We start from the raw sequence: 27896 nt of genomic DNA on the forward strand, positions 1-27896 counted from the left end.
TCTAGTTGCTAAACTGAACACTTAAATACCTTGTCGCAAATAACACATGTTTTGCTTTCCTAGATAATCTATGTGTTGTTTATTTTGCTTGTTATATAAATAAACTACTTTAAAAGGACTTTGTTTTTATTTATTCTTAGCGGAGTTTGCCGGAAGTTACGTGAAGACCACGAAAGCCGCTTGTTTATGTTGTTACTGCTGAAACTGTCTATAGTCTAATAAAAAAAAATACGATTTTGATCAGGTTTTACAGATTGGCTTTTGTTTGGATACGCCACTGTTTTCATCAAATTGTCTTTATGACAGAAAAGTTGATTTTTAAGGATAGATGCTGGGAGGCATTTTATATGTCATATAATAAAGCAATATATTTTAATATATGAAACAGAAGCAGATCATTTCTGACCTATTAAATAGACATGTGAACAACGGGACAATCACAACTGTAAAATATTTATTTATGGTTGTTTTTTAATTGAATGATTGTATCAAAAATGCAACGTGCGTGGGGGGGGCGTGCGTAAGACCAATTACTAATACAACCAGTCAGTCAATAAATCAAGTACCCCAAACCTTATGTATCTAAAATACATTTTAATCTTGCTCAAATTCACAATTGTTACAATTTGTAATTCAGTGGTAGTACCTCCCTCCTTTCATTTAAACATACTGTACAACAGCGGCATGTAAAGTGTGTTACATCAAGGCACAAGACACGTCCATATTCAGGGAAGCCTTTTTTATAAGGCGCTGCTTTAATATGATCCCAAAATACCCTATTGTGCTGAGACACACATTAGAGGAGCATGGGCCAAACCAGACTGTACATACTAACTGAATGTGCTCTCTGCAGAGAAGAAAGAATGAAGCGATGCTCTTCCTCATATCCCAAATGAGTAGAAAAATGATTATGGTTACTGTTCGCCTCTCTTTTCTTTTTCGTTTTGTCGAAGAGCAAATAAATAAGCAGTTTTAATGTCTGGCCGGATCAGCTGGAGTTGATTCTGATGACGGTGATGCGTTTCCATTCCCAGAGTTCTTGATGTGGACATGATGCTTTCTCTTTAATTGACTGCGATCAAAGAAGAATTGTGGATGTGGTGACCTGTCAAAATATATTCGTTAGCATGAATGATCACATCTATAATCATATCCTTGTACATTACTGGGATCATATTCTGTGACATTTACATCATTCTAATGTAATTCTGGTTTAACAACTTAGTCATGTAATTATTATAGTCATGCAATATAATCTCGATTGCGGGTCACATAAAAATAATGAGCTGAATCTGACACCTGATAGGAGGGCAGAGCTATTCAAAGAGGTTCATGCACGTACCCCGTGTGGGCCTACTCCTGAATGAGCCTCCTTCGTCGGCCGAATGCCTGGGAGCCCACATTGGTGGGGACGAATTTGCTGCTTCCGATCCCCCCGGAGCGACTCAGAAAATCTGCCAGGCGATGGGTCACACACGTGGCTGTGTTACAAGCCCTCTTCTGCGTCGTAACACTAAAAAAAAGAAAATATTATCAGGATTTATTTATAAGGAAATAAAGCTTAATCAAATTAATTTTCAAAGTTTTATGATTGATCCATTTATGCAAATGTAATTGGTAAAATGGCTGCAGTAATATTTCTTACCTAAATGGGAACTTAAGCCTGATTACATTTAAATGAATCTGAATACAAACAATCTCATTCTAAAAATAGCTTTATTAGATCAAAAGCTAAATCAAATCAAACTGTGGGTTAAAAACGCTTGTCTACCAATGAGAGCTCCCTGATTTCACGAATCGCATATATTAGCTGAATAGATCCAGTGACTGTGTGAAATGAGATTTGTTACTCTGCCAAAGAAAGTAGAAAAAAATGTTCGTTCAAGTCAATCAGGCAAGCAAACGTCCGCATGCACTCGCATATCAGGGCCAAGCATTGGGATGCAGTCGCTGTCGATTAGATACGATCGGCTGCCTCTCCGTATCCACCGAACGCGTCGGTGTCTTCCAGGCTGCGCTTCTTGCCCGGTGTACCGGCTCCTACGTTGGTGCGTGGATACGTCTGCAGCTTGTGCAGCTCTTGGGACAGTTTTCCCAGCACACAGGTGCTGAGGCTGGAGCAGCGCTTGGACACCGGTCTACCCATGCTGTGAGGAAAGAGACCACATGCAGAAAAACTCATAGACATTTAGGCATGCACGAATAGAGATGAATGACAGGATGCATGTTGACATGATGCCGTTACGCTCTATACAACAAATCATGCTTTTTTTCCATTCACTTTTACATTTTTACTTTAATGGTTTGATGAGGATGTTTGTAGATCATGCATTCGTCCATGCCATTTAATATACTCTCTCTCTCTCTCTCTCATCATGCATTAAGAGCAAACAGGCATTTACAAATGGCCAATCTCTCATAAACTGGAAATGGTAAATAACATTTCATGCAGAGTAAGCTTGGCAGAGAACTAGATTCCTATCTAAAGAACTTTATCACATACCTGTCACATAAAACAAGTATAATTACGGTCGACATTAACGCTCGGCATTTCAGGCTTATTTTCTTGAATGTGAGAGAAACAAATCAGTGCAGATTTGCTGAATATCTCAACAGATTGCTTTTTAAAAGATCCCAAAGGATAGTTTTTACCTGTTTTCTTCAGTAGATTGTTGCTCCATGTCCTCTGCGGTCATTTGCACAAATTCTTTGACAATCGCGTTAAGCAATCGTCTGGCTTCGTAGTCGGTAAGTGTAGCTCGATCTTGTGTGGCTTCCAATGCAGGCCTGCAACCCAGCATCTTTAGATTAATATACGTCTCCCTGCGCCATACAAACGGTTCGTATTTTTCCTACGATAAAAGCACTTTTTGCTTGCTCCACCAAATCCTAAACATAATCAAAACAATCTGCTAAGAGTATGCCACTTAAAAGCTGTCCCGTTGCCAAGTTAAGATTTATCACCGATCAATACTGCCGTAAGCAGAGTGGGTTTGGCCGGGATTCATCTGATGTAATCAAAAGACTGATAGTCCATGATGCCGCAACCTTTAATGAAAACATATGCTCTATAGTCTCCGTCCAAATGACTTGAACAAAGCACAAAGCAAAAATAATCATTAAAAGCAATACTTTTTTTTAAAGAATTGTACCTCACCTGGCAGGAGCTGCGTTCGAGCTGTACGTCTGGCAAATAATCAGAGCATAGGCAACAAGGAAAGCGGAGATCTTCAACATAACCATGGTCTCCTGTAGCAAGACATTCTGCCATTAGATTGCATTCAGTCCAGTTGGACAAAAAGACATGTCATGGTCAACTGTAAAAAATGTTCCCCCAACGGGTTTAATTACTTCTTTATCCATCTCACTCGCACACCAGTTGACTAAGACACGCACAGAAAGTTATTATTTAAAAAGCGCATTCTCTTGTGTGCGGCAAGCGAATGGGAGTTTGTGACATCTACTGTCATGCTCTGTGCTCTAACAGCAGCAATAAAGATATTAGTCTCCTGATTTCCCTTCCAGCAAGATCCTGTGCATTAGTATAATGAGATGCTCTCTCTGCACCCACAGCCAGGGCAATAGGGAGCTGTCCGATTCCCCTTGAAACATCCACAGAGCATGCAACTAGTACAGAGCAAAAGTGGTTACCATTAAGTGTTTTTTTTTTCATGTTTAATGTCATTTCACACACACCTTTTTGAGATTTGTAAAAAGTACACCATCAATTCAAGATTCGACTTACCTTAAGATGTTAGGCTTCGTGCGATAGAAAAGAGTTGTTCCAAAATAGAGAGTATATATCAACTTGATGAAATGTTGAGTCTGTTGCATCAAGCTAAACTACACCTGCCTATATACCCACCATGTGAGTCTCACTATTGACAGTGTGGGTGTTTAATGATTCCCCGACAGCCAACCGGAGCTCTCTGCGACCTCGGCCAACCAATCGGATTCTTCTCTGCGTCTGGAAAATGATAAAGAGAGTGTGTCAGACCAATGACGTCATTCTTCAATCACGAACTGCTCCATTCACAAAAATTCACCGGTGATCAGCAAAATTCAATATCGTTTGGAACTAAATTTAAATAGTACGAAACTCATTTATCAGGGGAAACTGTTAAAAGTAAGTGTGTAGGATCTTTTTATATCGTCGTATCGATTTTTGCTACAAAATAACCAATCTTAAAACTCCTTCAAGAGCTGTTGGCATCCTCTTACAATCAACGAGCAGATATTTATACATTTATTTTGAGTCATTTTTATAACCTATGTCTTTGTGAAATTACACGTGTATATATAATATGCTTGAATTATATATTTTTTATAAATTGTTCAGGAAACTATGGGTTTAAAGCTCTCACACGCACACACACACTGCTGGCATTAATATATAATGAATAAAACATATTGTGAATGAGTGAGGAGGAAACAGGACAAGGCTGGATGCTGCTTCTGTGTGACATTTTCGTAAATCTATTTCATATTATGTGCAAGACATATGCTGATGGGTTATCTTAGTGTAGTCACAGTTTAAAAGCTGGGAACATGCTCGGATACCATTTTCACTGTGAGATAATGCGCATGATCGATGGTAGCGTTGCTCTTTTCCTTATTTGGGTTTCCTGTGATGATGCGCCTCTCATCCGAATCAAAGAGGTTTTGACCATAACAAGCTTTCCATCTCAGTCCCAATTACTAAACTCTTTGTCTCGAGGCATCAACTGCCTCCTCTTCTTTATTGGCTAAGGCCTAATAAACCATTTCCACCGAGAGACTGTGTTTGCGTCACATAGGAACCCCATTAGTCTGGATGAGCCTTTTAGTGCTATCGAACCCAAAGCCACGCCAGAGACAGAATCAGTAAATCTGGGCGATGTGACAGGACGAGGGACCCCCGCTCGGCTCTGCTATATGTGACGCGAACTTCACTCGCGCGCGTGATGGACTCCTCGAGTCTAATGAAGGGTCATTTCCGTTAGTGGAACACTTACCACGTCCATAGATCAGTGAGTAAGCAAACAAAGTAAGCCGGAGAGTTTCTCCCGCATGAAACTTTTAGTCGATACAGTAACCTTTCAGATTTGGTCATGCTTTAACATCACTCGCTCTGTAAGTTATTTCGAACGACAGATAATCATTTTGTTCAAAGCGTAGCACGATGCCCTTTTTGATAAGTATGCACCTATAAACCTGCTTAAGTCACGTGTCAAACTCACAAATTCGTACGGTGAGCAGTGACCGCACCTGCTATCATGGCCTCTGACACAAAAAAAAATGTCTGAAGCTTTCACGGATGACATGACTGTTTGAACACCTGCGGATGGAAGTGAACAGGGATTAAGCGAGATTTGTAATGGGTCTGAGAGGAAAACTAAACACAATTCATAACCCTCTCGGAGACACAAAGTAGCACTAAATGGTCAGCGAGGAGCCAGCGCAGTTCATCCTTAGACATTAAGGAAATGAGATTTAATCACTGAGTGTTGCTCATCAATCAACCCTCCGTAGCAAGTTAGAGCTCAATGTAATCTTGTCTGCGTGCTTTACTGATCACACGCCATGCCTTTATTTAGACAACATTAAAAACCGATGGCATTATCTGACTCGGACTGGCATGCTACCAAGAAGTCACCAAGAACTAACAAAAAGACTGAGATACCTTTAGCTGGATCCATTCGAAACTGCTTAAGGCGGGGTGTGTGAGATATAAAGCCATTTCTGAAACGAGGTAGCCTCCATTACCTCATCCTTCGATGGAGTAAAGTAATACTTTTATAATGTGCCGTTGCTGCTGTGAGATCTCACATATGTTTATTGATAAATCTATGCTACTAAATCAATAATATAACGTGTTTCCAGTGGCAGGAGATATTGAATGTTGTAGATGTCCTCATTATATATCACAAACACTGCAATCTTTAACCGGATCCTCTGAGACCTGTTGGGTTTATCTATCCATACCAACTGAAAGGCTCAGTGAACTCTCAACAATAGATAATAAAGCCCAAGACACTGTGGCATGAAGTATCATTATCTTGTTGCATTCGAACTAGCAACTGGTTGATTTAGTGAGTGATTAGTTACTGGATACTACCAGTCACACATCCATTAAAAGTGAAATAAAAGCATAAAGAGGTTGCGCAAAGACATCTGCTTGATTTTCCTCTTTAAAGCTATTGCACTCTCAGGGCAGCGTTTCCCACAATGTATCGTTACTAAATGTAAGCTCATGCAATTTTTATAGGTAGCAGTTAAGATAAAAGGGTTATGTGACTCTTCAGGCACGCTCTGAGCTGCTCTTCAATGATGAAGATAAAAGATTTACAAATAAATCTGATGTGCCACTGTTAATATCCATTGGAGTCTTTGTAGGCATGCTGGAATAGCTTTATGTGTTTTCAGCACTGCAGAAAAAAAGGATTTAATAATTTATATAAGCGTATTAATGAAACATATGGATGCCACATAGTGACTTGATAAATGCATTGAGATCTTCATGGTGTCACTGCATTGTAAAAATATTTTAGCTGCCATCAATTTTGAAGTTTAATCCAATTGGCTGCTCAAGTCATTTAACATTAACATACATTCAATTTTAAATTCTGACTACACTTTAACAAATTTTTTACAGTGGTAATTGGAATAGTCTATAGGAATGCTGTTCCTTTTCTTTTAGGCAGGAGTGGAGGGGTGTTTTAAATCATAAGGTCAAAGTTTATAGCACAACTCGCAGGGAACACTTATTTTGCTTATTTGCAAATGCACTGTCTGTCTGTCTGTCTGTCTGTCTGTCTGTCTTATCAACACGGATCAATGAATGACAGTAAAAAGTAATGGCCTGGGCTGTCTATTCTAAATGCTTTTTTTATAACCTACAATTAACCTCAATCTTAAAACCCCAGGTGAAAAAGTAGTAAACTTCCATTATGTACTTAAAGTGCTTTATTTTCACACACTAATTTTGTACTTACTATAGCTACTAAAAATATTTTTAGTAATTTTAAGATGTTCTTAAATTTATCTAAGGGGTGGGTTCCTGGATGGGGATCCGATTCATAAATTTCCTTTAGTGTATAAGTTTGTACATGTTAACAATATGGTAGAAGGTACAAACTCCAAAGTAAATGTTGACACTAGTTATCATCTCCAATGTAAATCTCTTTTCTTCTACTATAACAAACACATGGATTGTAGGCAACAGTTTCCTTCCTGGCATTGGAGATGAAGAAAAGACCGACATTATCATAATTCCTCCCGCTTCGGACTCACAGCCTGTAATGGCGCTTTTCCATTGCATAGTACCCCACGGTTTAGTTTAGTTTGGGTCCGGACAGCTCACCTCACTTTGGCTTGGTTAGCTTTTCCATTGAGTTTAGTATCACTTCGCAGTGGGAGGGATTATAGGCGTGTCGTTATATTTGCGCTGCATACGGCTGTGACATCATACAAGTGAGAGCGTCCTTGTACATTCCCATACATTAATTTATTTATCAGTCCGCCACAAAATTAAAATTGGCCACCACAAACAGATGTTTGCACATCGCGTTTATAACTACCTCTGTATCACATGACAGTTTCTGTTCAAACACCCGTGGCGTCAGTTGACGGCGCTCCGCTGAGCCTCAATGAAGTTGCATCAAAGCATAAATAATACTGACGTGCACGTTGCGAATGTGCCGCCACAAACTGCAAGTTTGGAAAAAAACTGTTATGTGTTACTGATTCACAACCTGTGGATGTTTTTCATCGCTAAAAGGGTGTTTGGAAAACTTATAGCAGAGCACAGATGACAACATGTTTGCTCGAGACAGCGCAAGCTAGCAGTAAGCTAAAGCTAATATTTTACATAATAGGATGACGCCGATGACGATTCTCTCAGACCAATCAGTGATCTACAGTGTTTACGCGTCACATTTGGTATCAGCTCGGGTCGCTTGGAACCCCAACCGAGGTGGTACGAAAAAAAGTATCGGGTACTAAGAAGTGATCCCAATGGAAAAGCTCCCAAAAGTAAGCTGACCCGACCCAAACTAAACCAAACCGTGGGGTACTATGCAATGGAAAAGCGCCATTAGTTAACTCCTGTTAGCATTGCATTGTGCGTGAATCTTTCAAACATGGTAAGGAGCATCACATTTCTGGCTGATGTCAGAGGTATTCAGACCAATCACAACGTACAGATTAGTTGGCCAATCAGGGACACAGAGTTTTTCAAATCCATGTGTTTCAGGGAGTGAAATTTGGAGCTACAAAAATGTACGGTATGTGGAAAATAATGTGTTTTTTAACCATAAACCACGCAAACACATTATACCAAATACACAAAATAACATTGTTTTTTATCAATGAAATAGGTGCTCTTTAAGCCAGGACTAGGCCTTAGTTTAATTAGGAAATTAGGACATATAAAACATTACTTGTGTACATTTTGAAGCAAAACAAAGGCCACTTACAATTATTTTAGTCTAGGACTAATTCCTGTCCGGGAAACCACCTCTATTGTGTACTTATTTGTGCTATTTTGAGACACCATGAATATGAACTAAAATGCGCTTTTCACATACTATCTCTGTATTTAAAAAAATATTAAGTTGACATTTAAGTTGATCTTTCATACAAAAATGGGTTCAGGTTTTACTACAAGTGGTACCTAAATACATTTTTAACCCTAGTAAGACCCTTGGGGTCAATTCTGCCCTCAAGCCACTTTTCTTTAGTTTAAAAACATGGTTCCCTTTATCTCAGTGGAATAAGATTTTGTGACTTTTCCAGATTATCTGTCAAGATACATATAAAAAACTGGGCTTGATTCGGTCGTTCTAAAGAAGCGTAAAAATTCACTTAATTAGTCCTTTTGGGGGTAAAAATTACCCCAATTGAAATGAATGGGAAATGCAAATGTTTTGTGGGGACATTCCATAGGCGTAATGCATTTTATACCATACAAACTGTATATTCTATTCCCCTTACCTACCCCATTCCCTAACCCCAACCATCACAGAAACCTTTCTGCTACTTCACATTTTCAATAAACATAATTCTGTTTGATTTATAAGCTTGTTTCCTCATGGGGACATCAAAATGTCCCCACAAGGTCACAAAAACACTGGTGTTCCTATCTTTGTGGGGACAATTGGTCCCCACAACGTGATAATTACCAGGTACACACACACACACACACACACACACACACACACTTACATTGTCAAATTTCAAAATGCATCAAAAACTACAAAAATTATACTATTTGAAATAATATTTATTTTTAATGTCCTTTCTAATGTTTAATAAACATAAATTCACAAAATTTATAAATAAAGTGGTGATGTTGAGCAGTTGGCCACATTCAGTGAAATGAATGGGTCTCTATGGGCCTCTGCTGGTTGAAGTGATTTATTTCCTAAACTGTAACCATAAAACTGTAACCAAATGGCTGAATTCAACACATAACATCTAGATCAACATCTAAAAACAATTCAAATCAAATTTAGATCATAATTTATGTGAATTTTTCATTAAAAATGTGATATTTTTCAGGCAAGCTAATGGTGTAGTTGAGGAATTGAGTGGTAAACGGGTTTAAAAGTACTTCATATCTCCCAAAACACAGCATTAATGTATAGATGGAAAGTAAATGAAAAAAATGATATATTATTTGTATCATTAAAAATTTATATATTTTTTGTAATCACTCTTTTAATCTCTGGGGTAATTTTTACCCCCAAAGGACTATAATGTATAGGAAAATAGGGTCTTATGAGGGTTAATACATTTTTAGCACATTTTAGTTCATATTCATGGTGTCTCAAAATAGCTTAGATAAGTACACTTACATTTTTTTTATTTATATAATTTGTAGTATATTAAGTACAAAATGACTGCCAAAAATAGAGCACTTTAAGTACATTATAGAAGTGTATTTCTTTTTCACCTTGGATGCCAAATATCTGGCAACTTCTTAGTATTGTAAGTGACTTCTTCTTTTGCAGAACAAACATTAACAGGAAAAACTTTTTTTCTTAAATATGATGAAATATGATCAAATTAACATTACGCAAAACGTAAAATAGATTTAAGTAAAAATAAAAGCATATCATTACATTTAGCCTTGAAATCAAACTTTTCCTTTCAGCTGAATGCTGCAAACGTCCCTGCTGGCTTGTAGCCCATTGTTGGGCGTGATCGCAGAACTTTTGCGAAACGCTGCAGTCACCGGCCGGCCGGCAGCTCCGATTCAGAGAAATCCTTGTGAATTCCCACGAATAATCGTTCCGACCTTATCTCCAATAAATCAAACACAATGCAATTCCATCCTCCCGTCTAGCCTATAGCCCCTAAGAGGCGGGAGATAAATAGCAACATGTGCAAGATGATCTCCTACAACTCTCTCGCTCTCTCCTTCTCTCTCTCGCGCGCTCCCTCTGACAGAGAACCGAGGCAGAAACTTTTCACAACGCATAGTTTAATCTTTTAAAATGGTTTCGATTAATCGGGTGCCATCTCTGCTCCGTTTGTCTTGGGAGCAAACTCTCTTTTGTTTGTGTAGTTTGTTCACGACACTCTTCGTTTTGCTGGTGATTCGCCAGCTCCTAAAGCAGCGGAGACCCCGAGGGTTCCCCCCCGGACCGACACCTTTACCCATGATAGGGAATATATTGTCACTGGCCACAGAGCCTCACGTCTACATGAAGAGACAGAGTGAAATCCACGGACAGGTACGAATACACTTAACTTCCAGTGCTCTCTTTCTTTTACTATACATATGCAACATATAAAGTGAGAAAACGCGTCACAGTAAGATAGCATGTCAAATCTTTTTGTTTTATTATTGTGATCTGCTTGCAGTGTTGTTACCGTGTTTTTAAAGTTATTCTGAGGTGTAAGTGGAGCTAGTCGTTAACGTCAAACTTTTAATAATTATTTTTTTAATTAATCAATGAATCAATATCTCCGATAGGGTGTTTAGTACACCAACGAGGCTGGATGTTTATTGTTCCGTTTATTAAGTGAATAACTGAACACGCATTGACATTTTATAAGCTCATTTGTAACTCATTCAAATTTGTAAAACATATGACTGGCAGTACCCGGATGAACCGTTCAGATTTTGCGGCTGTTTAGGGGGTAACAGACTTCGCAATGTCGCGACTGACCAATCAGAATCGAGTATTTCACATACGCTAGTCGTGTATAATAATGCATTATAAAAGACGCACTCTGAATACCTAAATAATCGGAGCGTTGTGCTCGAGGAGTAGGCGGGGTTTGTTTGAAACAAAAGAGCACTGCTTTTCAGTATGAACATGCTGAGTCAGCACAGCTCATATACTGTACCATGAAATGTAGCCAATAAAATCATACTCTGTTCATTAGTAGAAATCTGTTTGGCAAAGATGCTGAATAAGTTACATGAATTTTCCATTTACCTCCAGATTTTTAGTCTCGACTTGGGAGGAATCTCCACTGTTATTCTCAATGGTTATGATGCCATTAAAGAGTGCCTGTATTACCAAAGTGAGGTTTTTGCAGACCGGCCATCACTCCCTTTATTTCAGAAGATGACCAAAATGGGAGGTAAGTGATCTGTTGAGTTGACACAGGCACAAAGCTTTTACTGGGAAGAAGCACACAAGTGCTGGCCTACAGTTATAGTGGATAATTTTATTTTAGTTTTCATAGAAAAAAGGTTAGGAAATGATAGCTTTGTTATTATGTGAGACACTCCTTTAAACACAGTCATCTGCAACTGTGTAATTCAGAGAACGAATCTTTGGCACAGTGATACCTGTGTGCGTCACAGCTGGGGGGATAATTAGAGAAGAACAGAGTCCCACATGAGGTTATCTTAGTATTGCAGTTCTTGTAATTTTGGGTTAAAATCATGACGGTTATTGTTTGACAAGTCATCTTTGTTTAAACAGAAGGTTTCTATATTTAACCCAAGCTATTTCTGCAATGTTTTTTCAACGTGTAGGACTTCTGAACTGCAAATACGGTCGAGGTTGGATCGAAACCCACAAGCTAGCTGTGAACTGTTTCCGCTACTTCGGCAGCGGGCAGCGGATGTTTGAGCGGATTTCCGAGGAGTGCCAGTTTTTTTTAGACGCCATTGACCAGCACAAAGGAAAACCGTTCAACCCCAAGCATCTCATTACCAATGCCGTGTCCAACATCACCAACCACATTATCTTCGGGCAGCGGTTCACTTACGACGACGGCGATTTTCAGCACATGATCGAGATCTTCAGTGAGAACGTTGAGCTGGCAGCCAGCGGTTGGGCGTTCATGTACAACGCCTTTCCCTGGATGGAGTACCTGCCCTTTGGGAAGCACCAAAAGCTTTTTCGGAATGCCGGCGAGGTATACGTCTTCCTTCTGCAAATCATTGAGCGTTTCTCAAAAGACAGAGTCGCCCAGTCACCGCGACATTACATTGACGCCTACTTGGATGAGGTGGAGCAGAGCACCAACGATACAGCAACATCTTTTTCTCAAGAGAATTTGATTTTCTCGGTTGGGGAACTCATCATTGCCGGCACAGAGACCACCACAAATTGTCTGCGCTGGGCAATGCTCTACATGGCTCTGTATCCCAGCATACAAGGTTGGTTCCTGGTGACTTCACATTTGTTCGTAACCTATTAATTTGAAATCACTAATCGTAGTATGCCTCTTTTTTTTACGTGCAGATAAGGTCCAAAGAGAGATCGATTGTGTCTTGAATGGTAAGCCACCTGCTTTTGAAGACAGGCACAAGATGCCGTATGTGGAAGCGGTGGTGCATGAAGTCCTACGCTTTTGCAATATCGTGCCGCTGGGTATCTTCCGTGCTACCTCTCAAGATGCAGTGGTGCGTGGCTACACAATCCCTAAGGGCACCATGGTCATCACTAACTTGTATTCAGTGCATTTTGATGAGAAGTACTGGAGTGACCCATCTGTCTTCTGCCCAGAGAGGTTCCTTGATAATAAAGGGAAATTTGTTAGGCATGAGGCATTTCTTCCCTTCTCAATAGGTAGGCCATTGTAACTTATTGTGAATGCAGTTTTTATTTATTTATTAATTATTTGAAGCTAATATATTGATCTGTTTTAAAATGTTCTCTAGGCAAGCGTCACTGTCTCGGTGAGCAGTTGGCAAGGTTGGAGATGTTCCTGTTCTTCACTACATTACTCCAGAGGTTTCGCCTTCAGTTCCCAGAAGGGTTTATTCCAAGTCTCACCCCAAAACTAGGCATGACTCTGCAGCCTCGGCCGTACTCCATATGTGTCATCAGGAGACAGCAGTAAATCTTCACCCGCCTCTGGCACACGTGCGCTCGCCTCAGGGGAGACTACTTAGAAGTGTAAAATTCCCTGTCTTAAATTCTGTCAGGATTTCAGCAGGGAACACTGACCTCTGATATTGGCTCATTCAATTCTCAGAATGTGTTCTCCGTAGTTTCACAGAACCCAGCCTGAGCGTGAAAGAGTACACATGGTATGGGGAAATGAGTCAGTGCATGTCTGTGTACCGAGCCAAGAACGTACATGGCAGTATTAAATCGTACTGTAGCGTGTCTTTCATAATGCGAATTGAAAGACGTGTACCATGTGCCAAACCGAACATTGTGCTCGTCAATACTAGGTAAAGTATTACGTCAATAATTGACAGCGTTAACCTCTATAACAGTTTGGAGGCACGTCGTATTCAACATTCCTTGAATTCCTCCAGCTGCCTTTCCAAGAACATTTTGGAAACACTTATGACTCCCGTTGGTTTAATGCCATAAGTCAGCACTGAACTAACAATGCTTTGTCCTTAGTTTATCTCAGTGGAAAGTTTATCAGGAAATGTGAGACTTTGTCATATTTCTGTGGAAGAAAATGGTGCTATCAGCAAAAGCTTGACTCCGATATACATTGTAAATATTATTTTCTGTGCAAAGACTTGTTATAATAAAACAAAATCATGAACATTTTGTAAAGTACATGTATAAATAAAAACAAAATAAAGCTTTACTGTGTAAGTTTCTGCTCATTAAGCTTTGGGAGCTGGATTTTGTCTGCCTTCAAGCAACCTTTTCCTCATCTGTAAAAAAAATGAATATGCCATATAAACTAACCTGAAACGGATGTGTATCAATAAAATCCCAGAGATTAACTGAGACTGGAAAACTGTCAATTTACAGTTTGGAATCTATAAACCTTTTAATTATTTACTTTGACAACCCAACTAATTTTCCTTCTGCAGTCCCTTTAAAACAGTTTTTCCCGAATTTATTTTGTTAACATAATGAGTTTGCATTAACATGTAATCAATAGGATAATATGACAATAAAGCATATTTGGCGTGCTGTCCGAAGGCTCAGAGCTCAGAATTTTAGGCCAAACCCAGAATACCCCCCCCCCCCAACTGAGATAGATGTACTACTAACCCCTTAAAATTCCTGAAAAAGGCTTTAAAAAAGGCCTAAAAAGGACACAACTTGTACCTGGGGCCTCATTTATAAAATGCTGCGTAGAAACCATCCTACATTTGATCTTACGATCATTTATCAAAAATGCGTATGTGTGATTCATAAACTGAACTTACGCACAGAAATATGTGAAATTTATAAATCGCAAATGATCTTGAACTTGTGCGCAGCTGCGCAGTTTCAGACCTCCGCCTTTAAATGATGCCTAATCAATGTCATAGACATATAAAAGAGCTCTTATCAATGTTTAAAACAAATTTTTGAGCAGCAAGAATGGCTTATATTGCCAAAAACCTGCAGCAATTGGACAAGCAAAAGTCCGTACATGTGATGTGCACATATGGACTTTGCCATGGATTTTTGCGTACGCACACTTTACGATCAAATCTGTGCGTATGCACGCTTTATAAATGAGGCCCCTGCTGTGTTGATTGTATCATAAAACGGTTTAAATAATTCGAATCACAAGAATTTCAGCTTTCCAAAAATATGTGACATGTTTAGCTTTTTGTTTTTGAGTCAAATAATGCAGTGTCCCTCCCATGGTACACTGGAATTTTAAGGGGCTAACTGAGATTGAGGACGGATGTTGCAAACGGTACAGAGGTGAAGCAAATATTTTTATATAGATACCGATTGGTTGGATTACATGACCGTGCTCCTCCCAAACGTATTTTGATAAAAACTTAATTTATGGACACCAATTGCACATGACAGAAAATGTAAAATGCAAGTGACGTTTGGGAGCATTGTTGCTTTGGGAAGCTTGTCACAGCGATGCTGTCATCTGCAGAGATAAAGCTGGCCTTTCTTCTGCCCTACACTTGGGGATTCATCATCAGCTGACTGTCATCTTACAGGCAAATCCTCCAAAGAGACTCTTGGGCTTTCATCCGTGACGGGCGACGTCATAAACACTAACACGCTAGACGACGCTTAGTAGTTCAGCCAGATAATGCCAATAACACAAGCAGGAGTCACTTGTCTGGACTTTTCTAAATAGGTGAAAGTTCATGTTGAACACACGGTCATCCTTTAGGAAGGTTTTTAATACAAAAAGGCATATTAAAGCGTGGACATGATGTTAACATTTTGTGCAAACCGAGTGAAATTCTTTCCAGATGCTTTTTAATAGATGAGTTGCATACACTGAAACAAATGTTTTTTTTTAATCATTAAGTTAATTGAGAGCAAAGGACGGATACTTTTAAAGGAAAACACCACGTTTTTTTAAATATTTTACTATGTTTTTACCTCAACTTAAATGAATTAATACATACCCATCTTTTTTCTATGTGTGCACTTTTAATCTTTATACAGCGCTTCTTGAATGTGTTAGCATTTAGCTTAGCCCCATTCATTTCTATGGCTCCAAACAAAAGTTTTTGTGCCACCATACTAACTCATGTAACAGTCTTTAAATAGGGAAAACATGGAAGTGTTTGGTGGCTTCTAAATTCATCCCTGTTTGGATCCTAAGGAATGAATGGGGCTAGGCTAAATGCTAACACATAAACAACGCGCTGTACAAAGATTAAGTGCACGCATTGAAAAAGATAGGCATGTATTAATTCATTCAACTTGAGGTAAAAACATAGTAAAATATTGAAAAATGGCTGTTTCCCTTTAAGGTCCTTAAATGTAACATACATTTAAAAAAATGTATTCCTCTACTTCTATTCATTTAAACAACTGTGTGAGGTTTTAATAGTACCCTAAACAGGTACAGATCCGCTAAAAAGCGAAACACACCCCAGACCAGCCAGTAAGATGACACAGACAAACAGAAATCAATTAAGCAGAGCTCTTTTTCAGGAATGGTGCTTTTATGACAGCTATAAATAATAACAAAAAAAGTCAATTTTCCCCCGGAGCCCTGAATAGGCTGAATGGTTACATCAGACATTGCTATTTAAATGCTACATAAAAAGGTCGAATGCCATCATACAGGTACTGATGACAAAAACATCAGAGGTCACTGAACCCTCAAAGCGAGATACCACAGTCCGCTCACATGGTCGACAGAGGTCAACACGAGGGGACATCGTGACCCTGATCCACCGTTACCCTTCATCACAACCTGAATGATGTTCAGACTGTGTGTTTGAGCACAGCTGGGTTAAACTCGGTGAAGTGGGGATGATGCTGAAGTCCTGATCCAAGAAATAATGAACACAGTCTGGACAGAAAGAGAGAGCGAGCAAGAGTGCACCACAAGCCCCCAACACAGAACACACCCTGAGCAGAGGCCAAAAAGTGACTGACAAATAAACCAACATAAAGGGAGGGAGATCGAAAGGCATCCGGTATCGCCATTAAGCAACGGCAATCTATAGAAATAAGGGGCTTGCGGCAAAGAGTGGTTATGAGCAGGAACACAAAGACAGTGCACCCAAAAAGAAAATAATATACAAACAGAAAAACACGACATCCACATCTGTAAATAGCATTAATTTTTAAAAACTCCTGAAACAAGATGATAATTACATGTTCTCAATGTACAATATATGTCAGCTGTATGTAGAAAACAGACGCATTGCTGATTATTAATTAAAAAATATATAATATAATATATTTATATATATGCAAGTATTCTTTCTGTGCAGAGGTTAAACACTTGTTTGGTAGTAAAATGTGCACATTTATATATCTTTTATCTCTTAAATATACTAGCTTGTATTACACTGCCTACTTGAGAACTTGATTCTACAGAGACAAAATGAGTTTTTCGGCAAGGTGAGGACGAGACGGAGCGAGTCGGTCTCCGCCTTCCTCCCCTCATTATTCTAGTGGAATGCCTAGAGTTCTTGCTTCAGACGAAAAATATATAACTATTAGTATTAAACCTGCCTTATGGTGAAGAATAAGAAAATATATATTTAAAAAAACAAAACATTTACAGCCTTCGAGGTGAAACCTAGATATTATGCACTGGCCAGATTACGCGTTAATAATTCTAGTCTAAAGTGAAAGCATGTGACTGTGTGCTTAAATAATGCCAAACGTAAAGTTACCCCAAAGCAATGGTCAGTCTATAACATGCATGATAACTTAAACAGTCCAGATTATCTTATCAAGGGATCTTTGAAACAGCAAACATGGCTATACCGTTCTGGAGCAACAGATAAGGTTCCAGTACAATGCACATTAATCTTCTTTTGTTAATGATTTGAAAGTTCTTCATACAAAAAATAGAAACTTCTTTCACCTCGGAAAACAACTTTCGACTTGAAATTGCAGACGTAAATTTTTCGCTAAACAAGGATCGTTCCTTCACATGAATCCTGAGTAACCGTGAAAAAATAGATCTATTTCAACGTAAAAAAGGAGAAACGTCCCTTCATCTGAACAGCTTTTCTGCCCCGTTCGCTATGCTTTTAACACAGATGGATAATAATTCAACAGTTGGCAACTCAGCATTCCTCAAGAGGAAATAAGAAAACGAACAAAAACGCCACAAATGGAAAACGAACACACACAAAAAAATTTACATACTGTAATAACAAAAGGCAAACAAAAACTGCAGGAAGGTGATACACGTGAATAAAAGCATCCAAAACGATGCAGAAGTCAGGTCATTTTTCAGTCAAAATGTCAGCAATTCCACATAGTGACTCTGTTCAGTAATACAGTGTTTCATGTCGCCAGCATCAATTGGGGACTGCACGTACAGCGCAGCGTACATAGTCCATTGTCTGGACCACAATAAAAATAAACATTTCATATATATATATATATATATATATATATATATATATATATATATATATATATATATATATATATATATATATATATATATATATATATATATATATATATATATATATAATAGAAAAAGTTCAGACAGGCACATTTTAGGATTATGCTTCTTCCTGACACTAGGCCTGAAACGGTTTCAGTCTCTGTCTTTCCGTGTTATTAAACTGTTCGCTTTGGTAACGGGTTTGAATTACATCAACATTGTCTTCTTTTCTAGTCCTTTCTGCATTTTCTTGACTTTATAAGTACCTATGGGAGAGTTAAGAGCTCTACAGTCACGGCAGCATCTGGGTCGGGCGAGCGTGGATGGAGCGGTTCATCGCTACATCTTTCCCCGCCTTTCTCCTTTTAATCTCACAGCATCCTACTATCCATCTTTCAAGCCGTGTTTTTTCTCCGTGGGGTGAAAGTGCATAGGAGTGGGGTTCCCATCGAGGGTCCTCTCACAGTAGTAAGGCCTTTATTTCAACACAACATGAACTGCATTAGTTTCAGAGTGTCGGCACAGTGACTCATTTCAGCAACAGGGTCTTCCTCCGGGTGTCAATGTGTGTGTGTTCGGTTGAAGAAGAGGGAGGGGTCATTCACATTTCTTTAAGCCCCTCTCTGAGCTTCATTTCGTGCTGCTACTGCCGCTCCTCTTCCTCGGCCTCCTCTTGAATGACGTCAGAGGAAGATGGAGGAAGGCCGGTGCTTTCGGCTTGCTGCTGCTGCTGCTGAGTATCCAGCTCTTTGGCCTTCTCTTCCTCCTCAATGGTTTTCTTCCACACCTTGTGGTTCTCTGTTAAATGCTGCATGATGTTGCAGAACAACCGACGTCGGCCTTTTCTTCTCTCTGTAAGACAAAGTACTAAGTTAGCATTTGAAACCTCTAAAGCTAACAGAGCTATAGTATAAAGTTAAACTGCCAAACAGTGTTGGGGGTAACCATAGACCATTTGTAAAAAAAGATGGACGACGCCTGTTCGCTCTATTGGTGAAAAGTGAAGCCGTCAGTTTCCCGAAACGGCGCTGACATCTTGGGTCTTGAGTCTGCGCAGTAGCAATTTCGGGACCAGTCCTGCACAGTAGTGAGCAGGAAGTAAAGCCGCGAAATCAAGACCCCGCCCTTGCAGAATGCGCATATCACACGGCGATCATGAAGTGACACCACCGTTTTTATATAATTAAATAACTAACTAAAAACAAACTTATTTTAAAAACAAACATTTGAATTTACATCAGCGTGATAAAACGACAGTAAATGACAGAAACCAGCTTCGGAAAAAAGATAATTGAAGTGTAATTAAATTGTTTAGTTAGTCTCAAGTCCCGTTGAATAACATGGGGAGGCGGGGTTTATGACATACTGGGACCAGTCACTGGGGGGCGATCGAGACGTTTTGGCTTCACTTTTCAGGGTTTGTGCGGCACGCTTGGGGGTAACGCATTACAAGTAACGTGCATTACGTAATAATATTACTTTTCTGAAGTAACGAGTAAAGAAACGCATTACTTTTTAAATGTACACATTTAATATTTAGTTACTTTTTTGAAAAAGTAATGCAAGTTACTTTTTAAGTTTAACTAATTTGATTAAAAAAAATTATGTACTGAATTAAACTAAACGTAGTCACATTATGCACTCTATGCGTACACGCCTGTGTGGGAAGAGTTTGAGTCAGAAACTGAAATGGCAGGCCAGAGCTCGACAATTTTGTGACGAAATATGCAATTTCTGAATGCAGAACTTTTCAGTAATAAAAAAACCTGCAATGCCTGAAAGAGATCAAGCCTCAGTCAAGAAAAAGTAACGTAAAAGTAACTAAAAATTAACGCAAGCATTACTTTCCATGAAAAGTAACTAAGTAAAGCAATTAGTTACTTTTTTTGGAGTAACTTAATATTCTAATGAATTATTTTAAAAGTAACTTTCCCCAACACTGCTGCCAAATGTGTGTATGCATCAGTACTTGGTTCAAGATCCTCCTCCAACTCTTCATCTTCAGTTTCGATGTCATCCGTTTCCTCATCATCTTCAGAGCCTTCCTCATCAATCCAGTGTCCTGGCAGCAGGCCGGCAGCATCATAGGAGTTACAAAGAGGCCCAACGATGTGCGTAATAAAAGACTCCTGCAGCTTTGCTAACTGTGGCGAAGAGCGGTCCATGAAAGGGCTGATGGGTAATCCTAAAGAGGCTTCCTCATCACCCTATACAGGCAGAATACACAAATGTTAAATTTGAAATGGCACAAAACAGTGAGGGGTTGTACTTGATATCAAGTCGATCAAAGCTACCTGCTCATAAAACTCATTGACGATACCCTCCGTCCATTTAAGGTGAAGGCTTCGCTCTTTGGCCGGCCCATTGATATCTGCCAGCTTAATGCACACTTGGCACACCAGCAACCTGTCATTTTCATTCGTCCAGTCGACGCCTGGACTGTTCACATCATTAACCTGCGAGAAAGATCGATTGGAGATATTCAAACCATCTCTTTCTGTGTTTTGCAGGGACAAGCTGCATTAGGTTACTTTAAACGTTACATAAATCACTCGCACGGAAACAAACATGTTGTTTTTTCCGGATCCTAAAAGGCTTTAAGAACCCCATCTAGACTACTCACCTTAGAATTAAACTCTGCTAGAAAGTCAAAGTGCTTCTTCAGGTCAGTGGCGAGGATGGCCTCGATCACTAGAAATCGAAAGCGCTTGAACTCAACGTGGTCCAAATTGCAAAGGAAGTTGAACTCAGGCTGGGAAAGAAAAAGGCTCCAGGCGGAGGCTGCGTGGTGATTCTCCAAAACTGAACGGTCATTATACAACACCGCCTGTGTGTGCATGTGGAAAGATGGAGACAGCGAGAGGAAAAATAAGGGAAAGAGAGTATAAAAACCATTTAAACATTTTCATTTTGATGACTTCCTTTTTTCAGTGGAACAAAAAGAGAGAAGGGCAAAAGTGGTTCATATGTCAAATTTAAGCTAAATGTCACACTGAAAGTAACACAATTACCAATAACAACAATAATAATCTTGATATCTATCCTAGTTGTCCTTGAATAATGTATATATTTTACAAATCATCCACTTTATTGCAATCACATACATCTAACAGCATAATAGTGGGTTTGGCATAACACGAAGGTACCGTAAGTCAATTTTGGGGGAAATTATTTCCCTAATAGAATACTCCCAACTGAATGATCTATAACACTTATTTGGTCCATCACTTACCTGAGGAGCATTAGTGGCTACAAGAAAGGCATTTGTGCGACCAGGGTGATCATAGTCATGCATAGCAGCTGCTACATATAGTGCCATGAGTTCCAGCGCAGGGACATTCCAGGCCAGACAGCCATAACTGTCATCTGTGATAGACGAGCTTTTGGATGTTGCATACGCCACCCTGCCTGGGGAGATTCCACTATCTGAATCTAATACAAAAAACAGACTTCCATGTTACAACAGTGAAAAAACACTACAACATGTTCATTCCAGGTAACAGTCCATTGCACAAATCAATACACAGTGCCTTGCACAACTAGTTCACATGCATCACGTACTGACTATATAGATCTGTTCTTGCAAAGTGACAGTACTGAAACATTAAATACACACAACCAAATTTTCAATCGAAAGGACTGCCTTCCCTCTGTTAATTTTTTAGATTTGATTATATTTAAGATCCTCTGAAATCACTTTTCTTAAGTTGATATCAACTCATTCCCCGCCAGCCATTTTTTTTAAAAGTTGCCCGCCAGCATTTTTTGTGATTTTCACAAAAGTTTCACAAAATGCCTTCCAGGAAAATGTTCTTCTAAAAATATATTAACATACAAATATATCAAATGAAAGAACAGACCTTCTGCTTTCAAACAAACAATAAACAAACAAAAAACGGGAAAAATCCTTTTTCATCCTATCTATATTTTTACATAAACTCTTAAATATGGCGATTTTTCTTTAAAAATATTTTTTTTTGCAAAAAGCTGAAATTATTGCATTTTTGTGAAGGAATTTTGTTAGAGATCAGATTCAGAATGATTATAAAAACATACACAGAGTTTAAAATAAGTAAATAATGTTTTGGCTTCAGTTTTTTCATAAATTGGATAAGTGAATAATCACAGTATTGCAGATTAACATAAAAACTCATAATTCAGGGACATGTCACAATGAGCCATTATTTATACATTCTAGTTGCAGGTGGTATTAGGTGGAGGGAGATACAGTAAAAAAACTCAGTGTAGTCCAAGATTACTCATCATTATTTTGGCCTGTTTCCAACAGGAGAAATACGATCAATTTGAAATGCATACTGCACTGCTGATAAAAGCACATTTGTATGCTAAATAACTAATAAAATTATATTTTAATGTTTTTTATGATTACACTTACATATCATCAAGGTGGATACAATTTTTACTATTTGTCATTCTTTGCACAATTGGCGATAACACCATTTGACATTTTTAGGTCTATTCAGTCTTAACTTTCATAAAAATGGTGCAAATGTAATTTTTATTGCATAAAATTTACATAAATACACTATGTGCATTGAAATAAACCTGATGCATGCTTTTAAAACAAGTTTTTTAAAAAGATTTTTGAATTTCTCATCTTGCCAAAGTTTTTGTCACTGACCCATACACAGAATTAAAGTATTAAAAATATCTGTTTTAACAAGAAATCACACAGATTTAATCTGTTATGTCTTAAGTAAATGTTTGGTTTACTGTTAGGAAAAAATATCAGTAGATCTTAAAGGAACACGCCCAGATTTTGGGAATTTAGCTTATTCACCGTATCCCCCAGAGTTAGATAAGTCCATAGATACATTTCTCATCTCCGTGCTCGTGTAACTCTGAATAGTTCCCAGTATGTATACGGTTAAAAGTTCGCTGTGTCTCATAAGACCTTGCTATTTGTATACGGTGTGACTATACAAACCACAAGACATAAATAGGAAAATGTTTACGTTATTTTGTCACTTATTGTGAGCAGTATGCTAGCTGGAGCCATTCACTTCCAGTGTTTGTGCTAAGCTAAGCTAGTGGGGGCTGTCAGACAGAGTTACAGCATGCACAGAGATAAGAAAGGTATGTATGGACTTATCTAACTCTGGGGGATACGGTAAATAAGCTAAATTCCCAAAATCTGGGCGTGTTCCTTTAAAGCTGTCTGTCTCAATAAAAGAAAGAAAATCAAACAATAAAAGAAAGAAAAAAGTTGAATATATTTTCCTATAGTTTTTTTTTACTTTGTGTGCTGCTAAATCTATAAGTTTTACCAGTGACTTTAAAATATAGATGACCTTACAATATAGATGTGGCTGCCTTTTTTTTTTTATTGAACACAACAGTAAATTATAGTCGTGCGTAAGGTCTACGCCGCAGCTACGCCATAGGTTATCCGTAGCCTGAGCGTAGGCGGTCTGCATGTGTGTTTGCACGTGGACACAGACGACGACGACACAGGAGTATTTATGAAAACCGCCGCATAACCTACGCCATCACAGCTTTGCCGTAGGACCTACACAAAACTATAATGAGCCCTTAAAGGAATAGTCTACTCATTTTCAATATTAAAATATGTTATTACCTTAACTAAGAATTGTTGATACATCCCTTTATCATCTGTGTGCGTGCACGTAAGCGCTGGAGCGCGCTGCGACGCTACGATAGCATTTAGCTTAGCCCCATTCATTCAATGCTGCCATTTAGAGATAAAGTTAGAAGTGACCAAACACATCAACGTTTTTCCTATTTAAGACGAGTAGTTATACGAGCAAGTTTGGTGGTACAAAATAAAACGTAGCGCTTTTCTAAGCGGATTTAAAAGAGGAACTATATTTTATGGCGTAAAAGCACTTTTGGGAGTACTTCGACTCGGCGCAGTAACACCCTCCCTCTCCCATTATGAGAGGGAGAAGGGGAGCGGACTTTTCAGGCGAGTCGAAGTACTCCCAAAAGTGCTATTACGCCATAAAATATAGTTCCTCTTTTAAATCCGCTTAGAAAAGCGCTACGTTTTATTTTGTATCACCAAACTTGCTCGTATAACTACTCGTCTTAAATAGCTCCAGCGCTTACGTGCACACACACAGATGATAGAGGGATGATTCAACAGTTCTTAGTTAAGGTAATAACATATTTTAATATTGAAAATGAGTAGACTATTCCTTTAAGATGAAGTAATCGGAAGTTAGTTATTTTCGTTTATAAAGTTTTAAATATGGATATTTCTAGGACAAAACTGCATGGATTACCCTCAGAGGGCATTTGTTTATCCGCCTGAAGCCGCTTGGATTACTTGTATGCCATATCTTTATATTTTATAAACTGAAAGATCTAGGACATTTTCTAAAATAACTGAAATTTTGTTAGTCTGAAAAATGATGGACATATGCATCTTGGAAGGCTTGAGGGTGAGTAAATCAAGGGTTTAATATCATTTTTGGCTGAACTATCCTTTTAACTCTATTTTTCTCAAAACGGACTTTGCTGACTCTTATCAACTTCAAGCTCTGTAATTTTTTGTCAGATCCCAAAAAATCATACATCGTTTTAATTTTGTTTTTTTTTTAAATATCTATAAATTTTTTAGAACATTTGCTTATTCCGACTTAATTTGCCAGGATGGGTCACATATATAAAACAGTAGGCAGGGTAAAAACCACAAATGTGTAAAAGTTAAATAAGTCTCATTTTAATTTCAAAGCCAAGACACTTATCAAACAATGCAATTATACTGAGTGTTTTACAGCAAACGAACGGCCACATTCAGAAATGATACTCCTCCATCTATTTTTTTTTTTTTTTGAATATATTTTTTTAAACCTGTACCTGCGCCAGCTAGTGAGGTCACTGGTCTCAGTGTGATTCAACACCTCTGCTTGCCAGAGCTGGCTGCTGCATACAACAGCGGCAGAGTGACTCAGAGTGAACTCCATTTGAGAAATTACAAGGGCCATCAGCAGACTTAAAATAAGCCCTGAACCTGCTGAGCCAGCAGCCGCCATCAGATCTCAATCGCAATAGAGGATCTCTTATCGGAGAGCATTTGCGCCTCTGGCTGGAATCACAAAACCGCACGGCGGTTGTGGGCTCCGCTTTAATTCAGATGGATTCGAGGTATGAGAGACATAATGAGACAAGACTAGAGATACAGATGTTCTAGCCTGAATCTATCCATCATTGACTGTGCAGGAATCTGCAGCTGTTTTTTTCCCACTTATTATTCTGATGCTTTTATCCAAAGCAGCCCGTCAGAAAAACTATTTCCCTGAAAGAACCGTGCCTTGTGGGCACAATCGTGATGGATGTGGGTTTTAAACCTACAACCTTTTAGTGGTTACCCATCTAGATTTTGAACAACTAAACCATGCATCTGAGCAGACACGGGTACATACCTGTATCGCTTCCTGTGACGTGCTCATTATGGATCTGCTGAAAGCCTGGGATTGGTCGGGTTGTAAGATACCACACCGCATGAAGGACGTCAGTGGCATGGACACGGTTGTGATCTGGGGTGAGAACGATCAACGTAAGAGTTCACATTTTAAGCACTTTACAGTTTCGAATAACAACACTGGAGTCTAATTTGAGAAATACTGAAACAATTAAACATCAACAAGATATTTATTCTCACAGGGGATATCACGATAGCCGTTCTCCAGAGCACAAAAGTACGTCATGAATTCCCGGATGGGGATTTTGAAGATCTCAAACAGACCCGTGTCCTGGAACAAAGTGTACGCCACATAGCTGAGAGAATGCAATAAACAGAACTTCATTAAGAAAAGACGACCAGCGAGCCATCAAGTCCCTACAGATACATGTTTGTTGGATACTGAAGAGGGAAATTAGCATTATGTTCTATATTAAACTCCAAACTTTTCTTAAAGGGAAATTCCACTTTTTATGAAAATATGCTCATTTTCCAGCTCCCCTAGAGTTAAACATTTACTTCTTACCGTTTTGGAATCCATTAAGCTGATCTCCAGGTCTGGCGCTAGCACTTTTAGCATAGCTTAGCAAAATCCATTGAATCTGATTAGACCATTAGCATCGCGCTAAAAAATAACCAAAGAGTTTCGATATTTTTTATATTTAAAACTTGACTCTTCTGTATTACATCATGTAGTAAGACCGACAGAAAATTAAAAGTTGCAGTTTTCTAAGCCGATATAGCTAGGAACTATACTCTCATTCTGGCGTAATAATCAAGGACTTTGCTAATTTAACATTGCCGCAGAAGGCGTAGTGATATTGCATACTGCCCGAAAATAGTCCCCTGCTATTGAAAGTAACCAAGGGGACTATTTCGGGCAGTGTGTAATATCACTACGCCTTCTGCAGCCATGTTACATCAGCAAAGTCCTTGATTATTACGCCAGAATGAGAGTATAGTTCCTAACCATATCTGCCTAGAAAATCACAACTTTTAATTTTCTTAGTACACGATGTAACTACAGAAGAGTTTTAAATAGGAAAAATATCGAAACTCTTTGGTTATTTTATAGTGTGATGCTAATGGTCTAATCAGATTCAATGGATTGTGCTAAGCTATGCTAAAAGTCTTAGCGTCAGACCCGAAGACCAGCCGAATGGACTCCAAAATGGCAAGAATCAAATGTTCAACTCCAGGGGAGCTGGAAAATGAGCACATTTTCAAAAAAAGTCGAGTGTCCGTCTAAAGTCATTAAGATCTTTTGATAATGGTTTGTGTAGCGAATCACTGATGTGCAGGACTAACATAGCTGAGAATCTGTCCGGTCTTCCCTCCCGTCATGTCCATCAGCTCAAAGATCTGAAAGTTCCAGGTGTTGACCTTCTCCATGAGTGCTTCATGATCCATCAGCAGAGGATCCAACCTGAACTCCTCTTCTCCCTTTCAGAGATCGATCACAGTCAATACAAGTTACAAGAAGTTGTTACAACAAAAGTTGACTCGAACAGAGTAATTGTCTTGTTTAGAAATGAGGTCAAAATCATTTTACCGAGTCAGCTAATTCACATTAGCCTCAAACCCCTTTGGGCAGAACAATAAACTGTGGGTATGCAAAGGGATCCACTTAAGATCCGCAGCTATAAATCCAGCCACCACATAATAATGCTAAACCATGGGAACGCAATAATCACAATACATCTGCAGCGAGATTTCTGCCGGGGTTATAAACTGCTCTGTTACCACATCAGAACTCTGCGCTGCTTGTTCAACAGCTGGCCACTTTAACGACTGCCAGATTGGCCAATAAACGAGCGAGCGGTAGAAAGAATTGAGACATTGAGGGCATTTCAGGTTACACTAAGAAAAAAAACTGTCTTTCTAAGGCAATCGTTACAAGCAGCACTTCATAAATGATCATTACTCGTCCGCAAGCAACATTGGATCCTAATTTCAGTTCCTCTGGCAATGTTTTAGGCATTAATATAACAGAACCATGTGGGGATGGTGTGCGCTCTCCCTCACGATCCAATGAGGACTGTTCGGCACTGGAGGTCTGTGCCTCATCCTCTGGCTGGCTGTTTTGTTTCTCCCCCGTCGTGTCTGAAGTTCGCTCCTCCTGAGACTCAGCCTCCATGCTCTCCTCTCGAATCAGGTTTTCCCCTCCATACTCAGCACTTTCGGCTTTGAAAACAAGCATATTTAACGCTATACACTAAAGAATGAGGTACACCTCACTTGT

At 38.9% G+C, this 27896-nt stretch overlaps 3 protein-coding genes across 5 annotated transcripts in view; 1 reads left to right on the plus strand and 2 right to left on the minus strand.

The window, feature by feature from the left end:
- Nucleotides 1-574: 574 nt before the first annotated feature.
- Nucleotides 575-10238, minus strand: calca (calcitonin/calcitonin-related polypeptide, alpha). Of its 3 annotated transcripts, XM_055201698.2 has the most exons (6): nt 10104-10238; nt 3866-3967; nt 3158-3249; nt 2653-2787; nt 1343-1513; nt 575-1105 (listed from the first exon to the last, which is right to left on the minus strand). In XM_055201698.2, exons 2-5 carry the CDS (start codon nt 3866-3868, stop codon nt 1354-1356), a joined length of 390 nt encoding a protein of 129 aa, XP_055057673.1. In that variant the 5' UTR covers nt 3869-3967; nt 10104-10238; the 3' UTR covers nt 575-1105; nt 1343-1353. The 3 variants fall into 3 exon arrangements, with proteins under 3 accessions (XP_055057673.1, XP_055057656.1, XP_055057665.1); XM_055201681.2 differs by lacking the exons at nt 575-1105; nt 1343-1513 and adding an exon at nt 1567-2147 and having other exon boundaries at nt 10104-10233; XM_055201690.2 differs by lacking the exons at nt 575-1105; nt 1343-1513; nt 10104-10238 and adding an exon at nt 1572-2147 and having other exon boundaries at nt 3746-3884.
- Nucleotides 10239-10295: 57 nt separating this feature from the next.
- cyp2r1 (cytochrome P450, family 2, subfamily R, polypeptide 1) lies at nt 10296-14002 on the plus strand. The gene is made up of 5 exons (XM_055201669.2): nt 10296-10718; nt 11436-11577; nt 11978-12607; nt 12693-13019; nt 13112-14002. Exons 1-5 carry the CDS (start codon nt 10479-10481, stop codon nt 13291-13293), a joined length of 1521 nt encoding a protein of 506 aa, XP_055057644.1. The 5' UTR covers nt 10296-10478; the 3' UTR covers nt 13294-14002.
- A 2267-nt stretch (nt 14003-16269) lies between these two features.
- The window catches only part of pde3b (phosphodiesterase 3B), a 59221-nt gene continuing 47594 nt past the window's right edge, over nt 16270-27896 (minus strand). The window contains exons 8-16 of the mRNA XM_073858847.1: nt 27670-27838; nt 26961-27092; nt 25856-25965; nt 25617-25730; nt 21440-21639; nt 20831-21034; nt 20502-20663; nt 20177-20414; nt 16270-19059 (exon numbers count right to left, since the gene is read on the minus strand). Coding sequence (XP_073714948.1) covers nt 18851-19059; nt 20177-20414; nt 20502-20663; nt 20831-21034; nt 21440-21639; nt 25617-25730; nt 25856-25965; nt 26961-27092; nt 27670-27838 — 1538 coding nt within the window. The 3' untranslated portion in view covers nt 16270-18850. The remainder of the gene's footprint in view (nt 19060-20176; nt 20415-20501; nt 20664-20830; nt 21035-21439; nt 21640-25616; nt 25731-25855; nt 25966-26960; nt 27093-27669; nt 27839-27896) is intronic.

The sequence above is a fragment of the Misgurnus anguillicaudatus genome, chromosome 21, assembly GCF_027580225.2.
Source record: "Misgurnus anguillicaudatus chromosome 21, ASM2758022v2, whole genome shotgun sequence".
In the NCBI taxonomy this organism is placed as follows: domain Eukaryota; kingdom Metazoa; phylum Chordata; class Actinopteri; order Cypriniformes; family Cobitidae; genus Misgurnus; species Misgurnus anguillicaudatus.